The sequence below is a fragment of the Aythya ferina genome, assembly GCF_964211825.1.
Source record: "Aythya ferina genome assembly, chromosome: 5".
In the NCBI taxonomy this organism is placed as follows: Eukaryota; Metazoa; Chordata; class Aves; order Anseriformes; family Anatidae; genus Aythya; species Aythya ferina.
In genome coordinates this window covers 19754239-19769581 of record NC_140301.1, presented here as the reverse complement: position 1 = coordinate 19769581, position 15343 = coordinate 19754239, and the positions used below count along the sequence as shown (strand labels likewise).

The window sequence follows — 15343 nt, the reverse complement described above, 5'->3', positions numbered from 1 at the left end:
ACAGCGTTCCCAGCGCTCGTTATAGGAATGAGCTCCCTGGCTTGTGTCAGGTAATGTTGAAAGAGGTCACTGTCCTCCTTGTAGGGGTGAAGGCCTGTCTTACACAGAGCCCTTGTCCCTGCATTTTAAGAGAAGAGTGTTCCTTTGGGGTTACAATGGTTTGGGTGGTGTTCAGCACTCTGAGGCCAGGATCTTGGGTGGCAGCTCGTTTCCGTGTGGGAAATGCTTCATAATTACAAAGCAGTACAGGTAAGTACCCTTGCCCCACAATAAGGATTTAAAAGCAATTAAGTTGTTCTGCAATTTAGCTGTTTTCCTGACCAGTAAGAGAATGCAAATAGGTGAGAGCGTGAGGAAGAACTGCTCGGAGTCCTCTACGTTATGGGCAGCTGAAAACAGGAGGCTGGGATCCTCCCGTCATTTGTTGAGCATGGTGATCAAGGGCTTGGTGTCTGCCCAGGCGTGCTCGAGCTGTTGGGAGCTGCTCTGGGCATGGATGGAGAAAGAGAGGGTGGGGTTCCCGTGCAGAGCCCGGGGAGGCGGGGAGCCACACAAGAGGAGGAAACGAAAGGGGGAGGCTGAGCGATCGGGAGGATCCAGCCGGTGCTGCGCTGCAGGGCCATGGCCCAGCCCAGAGCCTGTGAGTAGTTGCCCCGGCTCTTCGTGCTGCCCACGGGGCCCGGTTCGGACGGTGGTGGGAGCCCTTTGGCTTGTCTTTCTGGAGGAGAGAGGCGAGAAGAGGTGTTTGGGAGTGGGTCAAAGCTGGCTTTCCAAGCGGGCTTGTGGCACGCTCCAGGTTTAGGTGGTGATGCTGAAAGCTCCTGAGTCCGGCATCTTGCGCAAGGGGGTGCCATGCGCGGCGTCATCCGGCGAGGAAGTGAAACAAGGGAGAGGAGAACGAGTTCATCTCTATTTGCTTCTAGTCCTGACCCCCGGCTCTATTCTCACGTGCAAATCCCTCTGCCATAAGCACCCTCCTGTTGGGGCTGATCTGGCTCGAGGCCTTCCGCAGCTCCCATCTCCTGCTCCCTATCCTCTGGGACACCCCTGCTCTCCTTGCCTTATTCCCTGGCTTCCTCGGGCTGGCAGCAGCGATTTAGGGAGTCGGAGCCTGCATCTGGAGGGGGAGGATGTGAGAGAGGAAGTGTCTGATCTCGCCAGCCCTGGCCTCAAAGCATCATTGCCTTGGCTGTGGTCTGGCGCTGGGGGCGGGTGGCAGCACAAGGGCGCTCTGGGCAGGTTATCTGGGGAGCAGCTCTCCGCCACGTGCCGGCTATGCCCTGCCAGCCTGCTGCTGAAATTAGGGCAGCTGCATCTGCTGGCACAGCTCTCACAGTGCTCTAATGAGAGCAAAGCTGTTACTGCGACCCTGGGGCTCCTGGCTGAGATGCGGTGGGCATCGTTTCTTCTACCGCTTCCCCCATCTTCAGGCCCAGACAAGATCCTCTCGTCTCGGCTTTGTTCCCTCTCCTGAGCGGGGCCAGGAGCTGTGGTCACGCTGCTCAAACAGCTCTTTGCGTTTAGCCTCAGCTTTGCCTTGCTGGACAGAATGGTCTCAAATTTTGCCAAGCACAAGGTCTCAAGAGAGCAAATGATCTGCCCCTGTGCGGCTGAAAGGCTCTCTTCCAGCAGGCCGGCAGCTGCGTGGGGTCCTTACAAAGCTTTCCTGTCCCACGTGCCCAGGTCCGGAGCAGGACGGCTTGCGGGAGGTGACTCTCTCCACCCAGAGGCTGCGGGTGCTGCCCCCAGCAGTCCTGAGCAATCCCGCGCTGGAGAGCCTTGACCTCGACAGGAACAAACTCAGGAGCATCGCCGGCGTTTCTAAGCTTTGCAACCTGAAGAAGCTCATACTGTCCAAGAACGAGATCGTGGACTTTCCCAAGGAAATCCAGAGACTGGTCTGGTTAGAGAAGCTCGAACTGAATCAGAACCAAATCCGGGTCATCCCAGAGGGGATTTTCTCTCATCTCCCCAGGCTTAAGCACTTGCGGCTGAACAACAACCGTCTGGGTGCTCTCCCCAGGGACCTGGCAGCCTGTCGAGGCAGCCTCCAGTACCTCAACATCTCCAACAACCTGTTTCGAACCTTCCCCCAGCCTGTCCTGCAGCTGGCAAACCTACAGGAGCTCCACGTGCAGAATAACGCCCTTCGCCAGCTCCCCAAGGAGCTGTTCCAGGGGCAGTCCCTGAAAATGTTCAGGGCCAACGGGAACCCGCTCAGGGAGCCACCCAGCGAAGTGTGCGCCGGTGGCATCCAGCAGATCCTGAATTACTTCAACCAGCTCCAACACGGTTCGGGGCAGGAGGACAAGAGGGTCAAGACCATGTTCCTGGGGGCCTCGCTGGCAGGGAAATCCACCATCTGCAAGAGCCTGAAGCAGAGACAAAGCAAACTGGTGCCCAAGGAAGAGCGGACGGTTGGGATAGAGATCAGCGAGTTCCGGATCGATGACTTCACTTTTCTCTTCTGGGACTTTGCTGGCCAGCTGGAGTATTACATGACTCACCATGTGTTCATCACCCCACAGGCACTTGTCATCCTTGTCATCAACCTCCACAGGTAAGTGCTGAATTCAAGGCAGAGTGGGAGCAGACCAACAAACCTGGGTTGGGCAAGCTTTTCCTTTCCATTTCCACAATTCTTGCCAGTTCCATTGTACCTTCATAGCTGTTCTCTGCTGGACTAAATAGATCTCACTCTCCCCCTTTTTGGAGATCACATTTTTTATTAAGCCACTAGATCTGGCATCACCTTACTAAAGCCCCATGTTTTGAGAGGTTTAAGCATTAACTTCTCTTGTGGCAAGTGATCCCAATTTATGTGGTCCCCAGCTTTGCTTTCTGCCTCAGAGATTCCTCTTCAAGGATTCAGTCTTCAAAGGTTCAGAGCATTAGATGTGAATTTGGGAATTTTTCTCTCTCTCCCTCCCCAGGTACCAAACTAACGATGAAACGTTCAAGGACCTTGTTGGTTTCTGGATCAACAACCTGTCCATGCGAGTCCCAAACTCGGTGGTGCTTCCTGTGGGAACCCACGTGGACTGCTGCCAGGAGGGAGAGGTGGAGGAGAAAAGGTCTGACATCATGTCCAAGATCGCGGCCATGCTGGTGGAGAGAAAAAACAACCTTGCTCACTTCATCAACAACCTGGAGGACAGCGAGGAGCCTGAGTTTTATGTGGACCAGTGGGAGAGGCTGAAGGAGATGGAGAACCACATGTTAACCGTAGGGCCAATTATTGTGGATTTGCTGCAGCTATCAGGGGAGCTGGGCGAGCTCGCAGGGTTTGGGGTGCTTACACAGGCCCGTTTAGTGGGGTAGCTGATGCCGTGATGGTACCTCGTGGTCTGCGTTCACCTCTCTCAGCATGCTGCTGGCGATGGTTGCCCACCGCTGCTGCATCAGACTGTCCCCACAGCAGCTCCATGGGGCTGGGGCAGACAAATTTGGTTTGCAAGCACCAAGGTGTGGGTGGGTGGTTTTCTGGGGCGGCTGCAGCACAGGGCAGGTGTCCTTCCTGTGGTGCTTAGCACACTGTTCGGTGTGGCAAACCTCCGAGGATGCAGAGCTTCACTGGGCAACCAGGAGCGTGGCTTGGCTTCCCTCAGCAGGGCGTCCACCATTTTGTGTGGCCCTGGCCTCCGCCGGTCTTCCCTTTGGCAGGTGCGTGTGCTTTTTCTCTTCCAGATCTTAGACTTAGTTGCTGTCAACTGCACAAACCACCATGACATCAAAAGGCTCGAAGCCACGATTCTGGAGCACGTGAGGAACGAAGAGCTCTTCCCTGAGGTGGTCCGGGTGCTGCCGCCTGTCTACCGGCAGGTGGAAGCCGCCATCATGGATATCGCACAGGGCGAGGAGGTGGCTGAGCACGGTGAGAGGTTTTGGTTTCCAAACCTATGCCTTGCCAAATTTATTTTAACGCCCCTAGCCCCTTCTCTGTGTCTTCAGCGACAGGCCTAGCAGGCAGCCCTGGCTCCTCACCTACATTTCCAAAGCAAAAGAAAAAAATTTCCTGCACCACCTGAGTGCTCTCTGGCTCCCCTGCAGCTGCAGGGCTAGAGGATGAGGAGCAAACTCCAGTGTGTTGTGGAGATAAGCCACATTTTGTTGTCTGTGTCCCTGTGCTCTCTGCATGACTAAATGACACTGAGATTAAACTTGCCATTAGAGGTCTTCCAGTGGGAAACAAGCCATGCATTCAAACACTGAAAAAAGCAGAATCAGCCTCATGTTTCAGATGCTCCGCTGAGGTCCTGGCAGGCACCAGCGCTGAGGCAAGGCAATGCCATGGGAACTGGAGGGTGGCGGGGCGAAGCATTGCTGCTTCCTGCACGGTGGCTTCGCTACAGCGCCCCAAGGGACGTGTGTGCAGCTGGGGACGCTCCCCTGGCACTCATCGTGAGCAGCGGCGGAGCTGGTACCTCCCTGGGGATGCCTGTGCACACCTTTCGCACACCCTCTGAGCTTTGCTTCTCAGGCCTCTGCTGCAGCACCGCAGCAGGACAGCCCAGGGTGGGCAAAGCGCCTTGCGCCGCGGGCACCGAGCATCGCTCTGGTCCCGGCTGCTGCCCTAGGGGTGGCACGGCCTGTGTGACCATGGGTACTGGTGGTGCTCCTTGGTACTGCAAAGCCTCCGGCTGCTGGCTTGGCAGCTGTGGGCAGCGTGCTGAGCACCAGCGTCTCCCTCTAGGCATGATGGACCTCCAGTACCTGCTCACCAAACTCTCCCTGCGCGAGCACCTGGCCAGCCTGGACAGAGAGCTTCTGCAGGACATCTTGCGGTACCTCCACCGCATCGGGCTCATTGTGTGGTACGAGGAAATCAAGCACCTGGAAAGCACGGTCTTTCTGCAGCCCACCTTCCTCATCACTATGTTCAGGGTAAGCACGGGGACAAAGACCACGATCTCTGCACAGCCTGAGCTCAGCGGTGCTCCTCTTGCTGCAGCCTCCTGTCTCCCTTTCTTCCTGCCCAGCTCCTCGTGAGGTACCGCCTGGTCCAGCAGCTGGAGAGCATCTCCGTGGACACGCTGATCGCAGAGCACGCCACCATCAGAGACAGGTCCAACTGGGTGTGGACCTTCAAGTCAAAGGCAATGCTGTGCCACCGGGCAGTGCGGGCTCTGGTGAAGTACCAGCTCTGTTCAGAAGGGATGCAGGACGTCTTTGAGGAAATCATGGGGTACAAGCCCCACAGAGGGAGAGGGAAGCTCTTCAGCCTCCTGGAGCACTTCGAGCTCTGCCTGGAGGTGAGGCACGCCAAAGCTCTCAACCCACAGGCCTGCGAGTTTGTGCCTGGGAAGCTGTGGGAGACCACGCGGGGCCAAGGGGAGTCCTGGTACTTGTTCCCAACCTACCTGAACCAGACCGAAGAGGTTGCTGAGGTGTGGGGAGGAGATCACCCTGAGGACCTCCACATCCGTGCCTACTTCTCACCTGAAATACCTGAGGGTTTCTTTCAGAGGTAAGCAGTTGTTTCTGGCCGTGCTGAGGCTGGCGTTGGGGTTGGTTTGGTACACAGCAGCTACGACAGGCTCTCAGCTGTGGCAACCATAACAGCTGAGGCACAAGGCCAGGACTCAGGAGACCATGGTGGGACCTCAACTCTTCCCCACGTACGTGAATCGTTTTAATATTTGCTGGCTGGATGTGAGCAAGGAAAACAGTCCTTCTGCTTTACCTTTCATGCAGGGTGGTTTTTGGCAGGCCACAGGGCTAGTCTGCCTATCCAGGCACTTGGAGATCTCCCAGTCCCACTACAGCAGAGAGCTGGGAAGGGTCCAGTTTCCACTGGGACAGTTCCAGTTTCCGGAAGGTCTCCTGGGGTTCTTGACTTGTACCCAGAGTTTTATCTGGTGGCCAAACGTGGAAGCAGCTCTTGGCTTAAGAGGCTGCTTGAGCTTTTGAGGTCCTCTTTTATCTTCTAGCTCGATTCTGGCTGATGTTGGCTCTGTATTTCTGAGGCCCACCAGGTGCCACTCTTTCTCCATGTGTGGGAGGAAGGAGATTAAAGCCCCAGGCAATCTACCTGCAGGTTCCTGGTGAAAGCTTGTTCCTTCTACTCCACACACTGGGTGGCCAAGGTGACCTGCCTGCTCATATGCAACGGCAAGCCTCTGCTGATCAAAGAGAACAACCAGAGGGCGTACAGCTACCTGGAGCTCCGAAGCAGAAAGCCAGCAGGAACAACGGGTAAGGATCCCTGTCCCCGTGCAGCCTGTGTGCTGCGCTGGTGCCATGGCTCCCAACCAAAAACCTCTGCAGCAATTCCCTTTGAAGACGGCTGGAAATTGGTTAAGGTGAAAAACAGCCGGCACACAGGTTCTGATGGACACAACCAAACTGGAAATGATCCACGTTCACCCAGGCCACCGCTCTGGGTGGTCATGAGTAACTGTGACTTTCTCCTTCTGTCTGGAAGGATTCCAGTTTACCTGGGACTTCCTCATGGCCGTCGTGTTCATCGTCCAGAAGCTCTCAGAGGAGTGGCCAGGGCTGCACGTGTGCGTGAAGACGCCTTGCCGGACAGCTGGCTGTCCTGCGGAGCTGGTCTGGCCAGACATGGACGGCAAAAACGCTGTGTATGTATGTGCTGTCTTGGCAGGCACGGGGCTGGAGCCTGATGGCTGCTGTTGCAGTGCCAGGGAGGCTGATCAGCTTTTAAAAGATGTGTCGAATTCATTGCAATGCTGCTGGGCCCTGTGCTGCCCTTCTGAGCCCGTGCCACACAGGTGGTAGCATTTAATGGCACGAGAAACTCGAGCAAGGAAGGAAAGGAGAAAAAAGTTGAGACCTGGGGGCTTAGGGAAATGTCACATAATGTCCTCTCGGGCTTGGTCTGGGACAGGGCAGTGCCAGATTTCCCCCATTTCATACGGAGCCGGGGGCTCAGGCACCCAGGGAGGCAGCCCCATCCCACCAACCATGGGGCCCTACATCGGAGTGGGAAGAGGCATCCTTGCCCACTGCCTTGGCACCATCTTCCATGGGAAGTGCTGAAGGCAGATCCTGCTCATTCTTCTCCTCGGGGCTTTTTCCCTTACAGGACGAAGGAAGAAGTTAAAACCTGTGGAACGTGTGGTCATCGGTTTGGAACAGAGCTGCTCTTACCAAAAGGTGAGCCTGGAAAGGGCAGCACCACAGGGCAGCCAGACGAGAAGCAGGGGCTTAAATGGGAGGTGTGGGGGTAAAGGGGCATGTTTACTGTCTTTAAACGGTGAGGAGCTTGTAGGGGAAATCCCATGCCCGGTGCCTGCTCACTTCACGGCCCTCTCTTCCTGGCCCAGCAGTGGCAGCAAGCAGCCTTTGTGCAGTTCGGTGGGTTGCAAACCCTTTTGGTTCGGGGCGTCTCACCCCATGGGCAGGCCCTGGCCGCCATGCCGACGGTGGCTGTGACAGCCAGGCCTGGGAACACGGGCTGTGCTCCCCCTTCCCACTGCCCTTCGTGCCTGGAAGCACGTCCCCCGACGCCCAAACCGCAGCAGTTTTTCCCCTCACTCTGAGCCCAAAGCAGCTGCTACTCGCCGTCCTGTCACCAGTGGGGCTCCCTGTTTATCTTTAGGGTTGAATAACTCAATTGCTGGGTTTATGGGAGCGGAGTTGCCTAACAGCTGACGGTCCCCTCCCGCGTCCCCGCAGTGCCCACGCACCCGGAGGCGCCCCCGGCGCAGCCAGCCGTTCACTACTACGTGACCAGCTACGGCACCACCACCTTTGGACCCAGCAGCATCCACGTCAACCGGCAGGTAGGTGGGGGCCGTGCATGGCAGGTCCCCTGCCCGTGTCCCCGTGCCACCCTCCCCACGCAGCTCCGTGCGGCTGGCTGGTCCTGCGGCACTCCCCCGTGCTCTGTGTTGCCGTGACTCTATGTTTTGTTTCCAGAACATCTCAAGTGAGTAACCTCAGGCCAGCAGGGAGGTGCTTGTGGAAGACATAAATATTACTTTTAAGGCAGAGACAAGCTGTCCTCAACACGTTTTCTTCCTGGCTTGCAAGTCCTGCATGCATCCCTGATGCATGGAAATAAATACATAAATAAATGTGTCCTTCATGTGTGGGAAGTCGCCTCATCTCTGGGGGACAGCATGCTCACAGCTGCTGCCCTACGAGCCCAATGTCAGCAGCTACGAGATAAAGCACAGCAGCAATTTGGTGCCCCAAAGGTTAATAATTTAGCTGCAAAGGCCACTTCTGGTTCTTGAGCTGCACGTCAAGCAGCCTACTCCCTGCTGCCGGGGTTAACCCGTGCCTCGATCCCTTTCCCAAAGGGGACGTGGTCACTGTCGGGCTGTGGCTGGCCGGGGCTCTGCTGGGACAAAGCTGGCCCGGGGGCTTCAGGGCACAAAGGGCTCGGGGCAGATGTCTATGCAACACCAGCAAGCAGGAAGCACTTTTATATATACATATATTTAAACTTAAAAAAAAAAATCAGAAAAATAAATCTGTAAGTGACCACACTACAAAAACCCAGGTTAGCAGCTGCCCGTACTGGCTGAGAGGAGCTGAGTGTCAGTTCCAGCACCGGCCGGTGAAACTGTTCTTGGGGGTGGAGCAGGAGGGAGCCCACCTCTGATGCCCCACCGCTGCTGCAGGGGTAAAGTGCCGCACAGCCAGAGCAGAGGCTCTGCCAACCACTTCTGGAGCTTTTAGAGCTGCTTTCTCTTGGAGGGCGGGACGTGGCTGGCCTGCATGGCCCCAGGTGTGCTGACTAATTCTCAGTCAGCACCTGCGGCCAGAGCAGGGGTGCCAGAGTGCCCAGGGAGAGTTTACACAGCTCGTTCCTGCTGTGCAGCGGTGAGATCAGTCCGTCCAGATGCAACAGCACCCGAAAACACTCTGCAAGCACCGCAGAAGAGGCCGGAGGGGGCAGGGGCAGAGAGTGTCAGTCTATCTGCATGTTGTACTGCTCGATGAGCTCGTAGAGGCTGAAGGAGTCGGAGAGCTGCAGGCTGACGTTGCCGCTGTTGAGGGAGGAGGCTCCCTGCCGCTGCACCTGCTCGTACCAGTGCTCGCAGAACTTGGGCACCAGCTGGGGCAGAAAAGGGGCACCGTGTCCTGCAGGCAGCCCTTGTGGCCCCGTCCCCCTAGAGCTGAGGAAGGAGGCACCCAGGGCACCCCTGTCCCCGAGGGGCCCACTCCACATGTACCCAGCCCCACATCGCCCCCAGCCCCTGAGGGCTCCCTCCCCTGGCTTCCCTACCTCCCGCGGCCCCCAGGAACACCTCCCCAGGCTGTAGGGGTGGCCATCAGCCCCCTCGGGGCCGCTCACCTTCACCAGGATGAGCTTGGACTCCTTGGGCTTGCAGTTGGAGAAGCACTGCCCGAAGCAGAGGAAGATGGTGAAGTCGGGGGAGCGCTCCCTGCGGTTGTCGCGGAAGTCCCTGAGGTCTGAAAAGCAAAGGTCGGGCTTGGCTTCGGGGCGAGCCCAAGAGACGGCAGCGGGCACCGTGGGGACAAAAGGGACGGGAGGGGTCGGGTGGTGCCCAGCCTGGGGCTGCCCCCTTCCCACCACCTCCACCCTTCCTTCCCTACCTGTGCAAAACCTGTGGAAGTCGAAGATGGAGGTCTCCTGGTCCCGGCACAGGAGGTTGGGTGGGGGTTTCCCGTTGTCGAGCTGCTGCGACAGAGCCCAGAAGACCTTGCACTTCTTCAGGCGGGTGGCGAAGAGCTTGCCGGCGCGCTGCTCCAGTCGCAGCCCCACGCCCAGCAGCAGCTCCTCGGTGTACTGCCGCTGCTTGCTGTCGGCCAGGCCCTCGGGGCTGGGGAAGAGGACGTGCTGCCCCGGCTGCAGGACCACCACCGGGTCCAGGGACTGGTAGGTCAGCAGGCACTGCCTGTCATTCACCACCTCCTGGTGGACCGTCTTCCCCCGGTAGTAGATGGTGACATCCAGGTGCGGGGGGATCCCTGTGACAAGCAGCAGTCAGCGGCAGCTCCCAAAACTTCGACCCGCTCCCTCCTCCAGCCCCTCACCTGTGTCATCCGTGGGTGGCGCGGGGTTGGCGTTGGGGTGGAAGAGCAGCTCCTCGCCCGCGGACAGCACGGGGACAGCAGGCTCCGGCTCGGCGGGGTGCGTGTGGCATGGCAGTGACACGGCTCCTGTGACAGCACGGGGACAGTGTCGACCTCACAATTTGGGGACATCCTCCCCCATTCACTTCTCGCCCCATTACGTTGGTTTCCCGTGTCCGGAGCCCTGCAGCACCCACCTGGGATGGTTTGCTCCCCCAGCAGCATGTGCTCCGAGGGGCCGTAGGCACCCAGCGGGGGCTGCTCCGCCGCGGGCCCCCACTCCTGAAACACCGTCGGGGGGAGGCAGCCGCCTTGGCCAGGGCCGGGCTGGAGCAGAGCATCCTCGTTGTGCAGGACATCCCCTGAGGAGACAGCATGGGTGGGGACAGGGTCACCCCCACCCCTCTGCGCCTCCCCCCGGCCCCGAGCAGGGCCAGTCTCACCTGCGGGCGGCCAGGGGGGCGGTGTGGGGTCGGTGGTGGAGATGTTGCAGTGCTGCAGCACCCACTGCAGCATGTCCAGGTCCTCCTGCGTCAGCGACTGCGTGGTGGGAGCAGTGGTGCTGCCTGGGGGGGAATGGCGGGGGGAGCTTTACCAGCCATCAGCGACCCCAAATTACAGCCCCCGCCAGCCAGCGGCACCCCGCGGTTGCTCGGCTCTGGGGCAAACCCACCCAGGTGCCCCCCCCACGAGCTGGGGGACCGGTGCCTACCTCGGGGGACGATTTGTAGGGCCACATCGTGGTGGTTGAGCTCCAGCTGCAAAGGGAAGCAGGAGGGGGCTTTACTGACAGGGCCTGGGGCACGGGGTGGGTGCTGGGCTCCAGTTCTGGAGCACCCCAAGGATTTGGGGGACGGGGGATGCAGGCCCTGGCTCCTTCCCCTCCTGCCATGCTGACCCCCGGTACCTGTGGCTGCTGCTGTGGCTGCTGCTGCGGCGGGGCGTCCGCCACGGGGACCCCAAGCCCTGTGTCCTGGCCGTGCTGGGGGGCAGCTGGAAGGAGAACGGGGTGAGGGGGGCGCCCCAAGCTCAGCCTCCCCTTCCCTAATTGCTCCTTGCGGGCCTGGGCTCACCTGAGGTGACGGCGAAGACCTTGTGAGGATCGTCACTGTTCTTGGAGTTGTCCTCCAGCAGCGTGAACATGTGGGTGCTCCTCAGGGCGCAGCGAAAGTTGGTCTTCCACTTGGCCGGGTCCTCGGGGCTCCCCTCGTACCTCCCGCTGGCCTGCGCCCAGGCCTGGGGGGCGCGGGGGTGAGCGCAGGGACCCCGGCTCCGGGGGCACCCGGTTTGGGGGACACTGGTGCCCCCTCCCCAAGTCCACCCATCTCACCCACCGTGGAGACCTCACGGTCACTGCTGGCCTACACCTGTGCCCCCGCCTCGTGGTCAGCCTGTCCCCCCACACTGAGGAACTTGAGGTCGCTGCTGGTGGCCTCCATCTCACCTCCCGTGAAGGCTTTGTGGTCTCTGCTCCCTGCACCCCCTCCCATCCAACCTCGACAGCCCAGGCGGGGTGGCCACCTCTCCCCTCCCTCCCACCCACCTTGAAGATCTCGATGTCGCTGCTGGTGACATCCTTCCTGGCGTTGTGCTTCCAGGGGATGCGGAAGACCTTCTGGGCCGGGTTGGTCCAGCAGAGCCCCTGGTACAAGCCGCTGTCGATGGCGTTCAGCAGCCACGGCCCAAAGCGCAGCTTCTGGGCGTCCCTGTGGGGGCACGGGGCCGTCACCGCGGGGGGCTCGGGGCTCGCAGCCCCCCGGCCCGGTGCTGGGCCCCCTGCCCGGCAGGCGGAGGCTGCCGCTTACCCTTCGCTCTCTGCTGTTGCCATGGTGTCCCCACTGCCCTCACTCCCCTCCCGGAGCCCCCAGCAGCAGCAGGACTGGCTGTGGGGTCCCGGTGCCTTTCCCCCCAACCTGTTGGTATCGGGGTTCCCTTCCGCGGGTGCCGGCTCTTATAGAATCGGCAGTGGGAGCGGCTTTCCTGGAAATCACGTGGGGATCCCGAAACTGAAACTGGCTGCTTGGGTGGCTGGGGGGGGAGGATGGGTGGCTGGCTGGGGGGTCACGGCACCGAGCTGCAACCCTTGGGGTCCCCTTTCACAGGGTCTCCCCCTTCCCCTCCCCATCCCTGTCCCCATCCCCGTCCCCACTGTGCAGGGGGCTTGGCTCAGGTGCACGGCCCCCCGAGCACCACCGGGGTGATGGCGGGGGGTGAGCAGGAGCAGCTGCCAGCCCTGTTGTGCCCACCTGAAAGCAATTAGTGCCCTCGGAGGCAATTACTGCGCTGACCAGTGCCGCGCTGCAATATCTGTGACTCCACCCCTCAAACAACAACAACAACAACACAGCAAATCCAGGCCGAAAGCTGCACTTGTAAAAGCTGCAACCCCGGGGACGGCAGGCCTGGAGGTGATGAGGGCTGGCAGGGGGGTCCCGGGCAGGATCAGGCCCCGCTGTGCTGGGGGGGAGCTTGGGGTGCTCGGTGCGGGCCTGGCCTTGGCGGCTCCCGGCCCCGGTTTCGGTGCCGTGGCTGTGGTTTCCATATCCAGTACAGCTGCCGGCTGCTCTCGCTCCCTACAGGCTGCTCCAGCCCCAAAGAGCCAAAGCAAGGGAGGGCAGCACCCCAAAATGGAGTAATGGGGCCGGCCCCTGGATGCCCCAAAACGCCCGGGTCTGGCTGCGCCCGCCGCCACCGGGGCTTTCCAGGTGCACTGGCGGCTTGGCACAGGCACGCAGGGCTCAACCTTGAGGCTGGAAACTCCCGTGCCTCCTTTTTTATGTTTGTTTGCTCGATACTTATTGCGTGCCTTCTCCTTTCGGGCTGCCTGGGTTTGCACGCTAAGGGCATGAGCAGGGAAATGGAGCTCCTGGGGTGAGGGCTCCCCACACAGCCCGAGGACAGCACAGCTGCAGCACCACAGAGCCTCCTGCCACCTTGATGGAAATACCAGGGTTAAACATTAAAAAAAAAGAGGGGAAAATAATAAATCAGGCCTGATGCTGTGCATCCCCACGGGGACATTTCTGATGGGGTGACCGCCTGCAGCTGCTGCGGCCCCGCAAGCCCCTGGGAGGGGGATGGAGGCTGGGGGCAAATTCCCTGGGCTGGAAAGGGGAAGCGGCGCCTGGGCGGGCTGCAGCTGGTTTCCAGTAAGTGCCGGGGGCCCGTCACAGAAAACAGCCCCCCCTGCACCTCCGGGACTGGGGAGGCCACGCGTGAGACGAGGGGAAAATAGGGAATGGCATAGCTCAGGGCAGTAGGGCTGAGCACTCGCTTCTCCCTGAGCCTGGCCCAGCTCTGCGGGGAGCGTTTAAAACCAAGAAGCCCCCGGGGGCAGACAGGCAAAGGCCTTGCCCCAGGCCTTGAGTGCTGACACCCTGGGGCCCAAGCACCTGCTCTGGGCCCCTTTCTCCTTTACACTTCTCTCTTGTGAGGAATTTTCCTCTTCCTTTCCAGGAACTTCTCCCTGTTGCTTAAGAGGAAGTGCTGAAAGGCTCCTAATAATTTCTTTGCTCCCCAATAATTTCTTCTCCTTCCTTGCCAGGATTTCCCCCCCGGTGCATTGTACAAAGTTCCCCCGCTGTCCCTCTCTGTTGCCCTGCAGGAAATTTCCCTGTTACTTCCCAGGGACCCCTTCCTTGTCTTCCAGGAACGTTCCCCGTGGCTTTGCAGGATATTTCCCTCCCATTGGTTTTTGGGAAGCTCCTCCCTTGCTTCCTAGGAGATTTCCTTGTTCCTTCTCAGCAAATATTCACCTTCCTTTCTGGGAAGATCCTCCCTTGCTTCCTAGCCTCTTTTGCTCCAGGAAATTTCCCCTTCATGCTCCGAAAAAATGTCACTTACTTACTAAGCATTTTCCCCCTTCGCTTTCCAAGGATTTTACCAATTTTCCAAAGGTTTTTTGTTTTGTTTTTGTTTTCAGAAAGACATTTTTTATTTTTATTTTTTTTTAAATAAATGGCATTGTTGCTTCCTAGCACTTTTTCCTCTTTGCTTCCCGGGAGACACCCCGTATGGTTTTCTATATCCTCCAGGAATTCCCATTGTGTTTTTGAGGAAATGCCCCTGTTAGCTCCCCCGTTACTTTCTAGGCACACCACCTATTGCTTTCTACAAAATTCCTGATGATTCCCAGGAAATTTGGCCCTTTGCTCGTGACGATTCCTCCCCCTAGAACTTTCTAGGGCATTCCTACCTCATCTTGCAGGAAATTTCCCCGTCACCCTCCAGGATATTTCACTGTAGCTTTTAAAGATTTCTCTCTCATTTCCCCAGACTTTTCCCTTTTGCTTTGTAGGATTTTCCTCCCCTCAGCTTTAGGACATTTCCTCCTCGCTTTCCAGGCAGCTGCACTTCTCAGCGCATTTCCCCCCTTTCCTCCAGGGCAGTTTTTCCTTGCCCAGACCAGGCACTAAGCACCAAAAAGCTCCAGATCCAGCGCCAGGGCAGGGACAAGGTGACACAGGACAACGTACGGCCGAAAAGGGCCTGTGGCCAAGGGGAACCCCATGCTGGAGCAATGGGGTTATGTTGCTCCAGGTGCCACCCCTGCTGTCCTGGGGTGCCCTGGGGACACGTCACCTGCAGAGAGGGGAGCAGAGACCTGGCCAGGGCGGGCAGAGCTGTGTTGCTCTCAGCACGTTTGTTTGCTTTTCTTTCTTAATACTGGAAAAAAAAATAAACATTTAGAGGTTTCTCTGAATAGGCGATTAACTGACTGGAATCCCCCCACTCCAACCTGTATTTGGCTCTTGGCCGGTGACAGCCTGCGGGGTCACAGCCACTGCCACCTCCCGAGCCCCTCAGATGCCCTCCAGCCCTCACCCCTCCGAAATGCAGGGTGGGGAAAGCAGGGAGGAAAAGAGCTCCGAGCCCCCCCAAACTTACACCTGGGTTTGGAAAACCATAAACGTCGGCCTCTCAGCAAGTGGGATTTGGGGTAGTTTGCTGCTTTCTGGTGTGCATCCCACCTCCCTTCCTTATTTTTGCAAAGCTCAGGCTGACTTCTTTCAATTTCCCCGTGAGGCACCAGAGGAGCTGGAGGTTTCAGGAGGAGGGAGCAGTTCCATGAAGAGGTTTTTAAAAACATCTAAAAGAAGGGGAACTTTCCCTTGATTTCAGCCCTGCACCTGCACCAAGTTTCACCCCCAGCTGCCAACACTCAGACAGCACAAGGGGGGGGTCCCTGGGTCACCAGCTTTAAGGGGCAATCCCCGTGCAGAAGGGCAAGCAGAACCCCCCTGCTTTAGATGCAGGGTTTCTCTGAGGGACCCTCTTTGTGAATCACAAAGCAGCAAAGAAAAAAAAAAAAAAGAAGAAAAAACAGAAA

General features: G+C 58.5%; 2 protein-coding genes across 3 annotated transcripts; one reads left to right on the top strand and one right to left on the bottom strand.

The window, feature by feature from the left end:
• Positions 1 to 852: 852 nt before the first annotated feature.
• LOC311438091 (malignant fibrous histiocytoma-amplified sequence 1 homolog) lies at positions 853 to 8025 on the top strand (the record flags this gene model as incomplete). The annotated part of the gene is made up of 11 exons (XM_084522140.1): positions 853 to 877; positions 1618 to 2560; positions 2934 to 3225; positions 3688 to 3874; positions 4694 to 4884; positions 4980 to 5467; positions 6038 to 6195; positions 6425 to 6584; positions 7049 to 7119; positions 7642 to 7748; positions 7885 to 8025. The coding sequence occupies 11 exons, from the start codon at positions 853 to 855 to the stop codon at positions 7900 to 7902; spliced, it is 2640 nt and encodes an 879-aa protein (XP_084378266.1). The 3' UTR covers positions 7903 to 8025.
• A 365-nt stretch (positions 8026 to 8390) lies between these two features.
• IRF7 (interferon regulatory factor 7) lies at positions 8391 to 11975 on the bottom strand. 2 transcript variants are annotated; one of them, XM_084520241.1, is made up of 11 exons: positions 11820 to 11974; positions 11558 to 11720; positions 11088 to 11250; positions 10922 to 11007; positions 10727 to 10772; positions 10458 to 10580; positions 10212 to 10376; positions 9976 to 10101; positions 9535 to 9909; positions 9272 to 9390; positions 8391 to 9031 (listed from the first exon to the last, which is right to left on the bottom strand). In XM_084520241.1, exons 1-11 carry the CDS (start codon positions 11840 to 11842, stop codon positions 8885 to 8887), a joined length of 1536 nt encoding a protein of 511 aa, XP_084376367.1. In that variant the 5' UTR covers positions 11843 to 11974; the 3' UTR covers positions 8391 to 8884. The 2 variants fall into 2 exon arrangements, with proteins under 2 accessions (XP_084376367.1, XP_084376368.1); XM_084520242.1 differs by lacking the exon at positions 10458 to 10580 and having other exon boundaries at positions 11820 to 11975.
• Positions 11976 to 15343: the final 3368 nt, after the last annotated feature.

What these genes read in the sequence shown, in the direction of transcription:
- IRF7 (XM_084520241.1), bottom strand. Translation starts at nt 11,842, where the DNA reads ATGGCAACAGCAGAGAGCGAAGG. An exon ending in GCCCCCCTGGCCGCCCGCAG is followed by an intron (nt 10,377 to 10,457) that starts GTGAGACTGGCC and finishes CTGTCTCCTCAG; the next exon opens with GGGATGTCCTGCACAACGAG. An exon ending in GGGGGAGCAAACCATCCCAG is followed by an intron (nt 10,102 to 10,211) that starts GTGGGTGCTGCA and finishes GTGCTGTCACAG; the next exon opens with GAGCCGTGTCACTGCCATGC.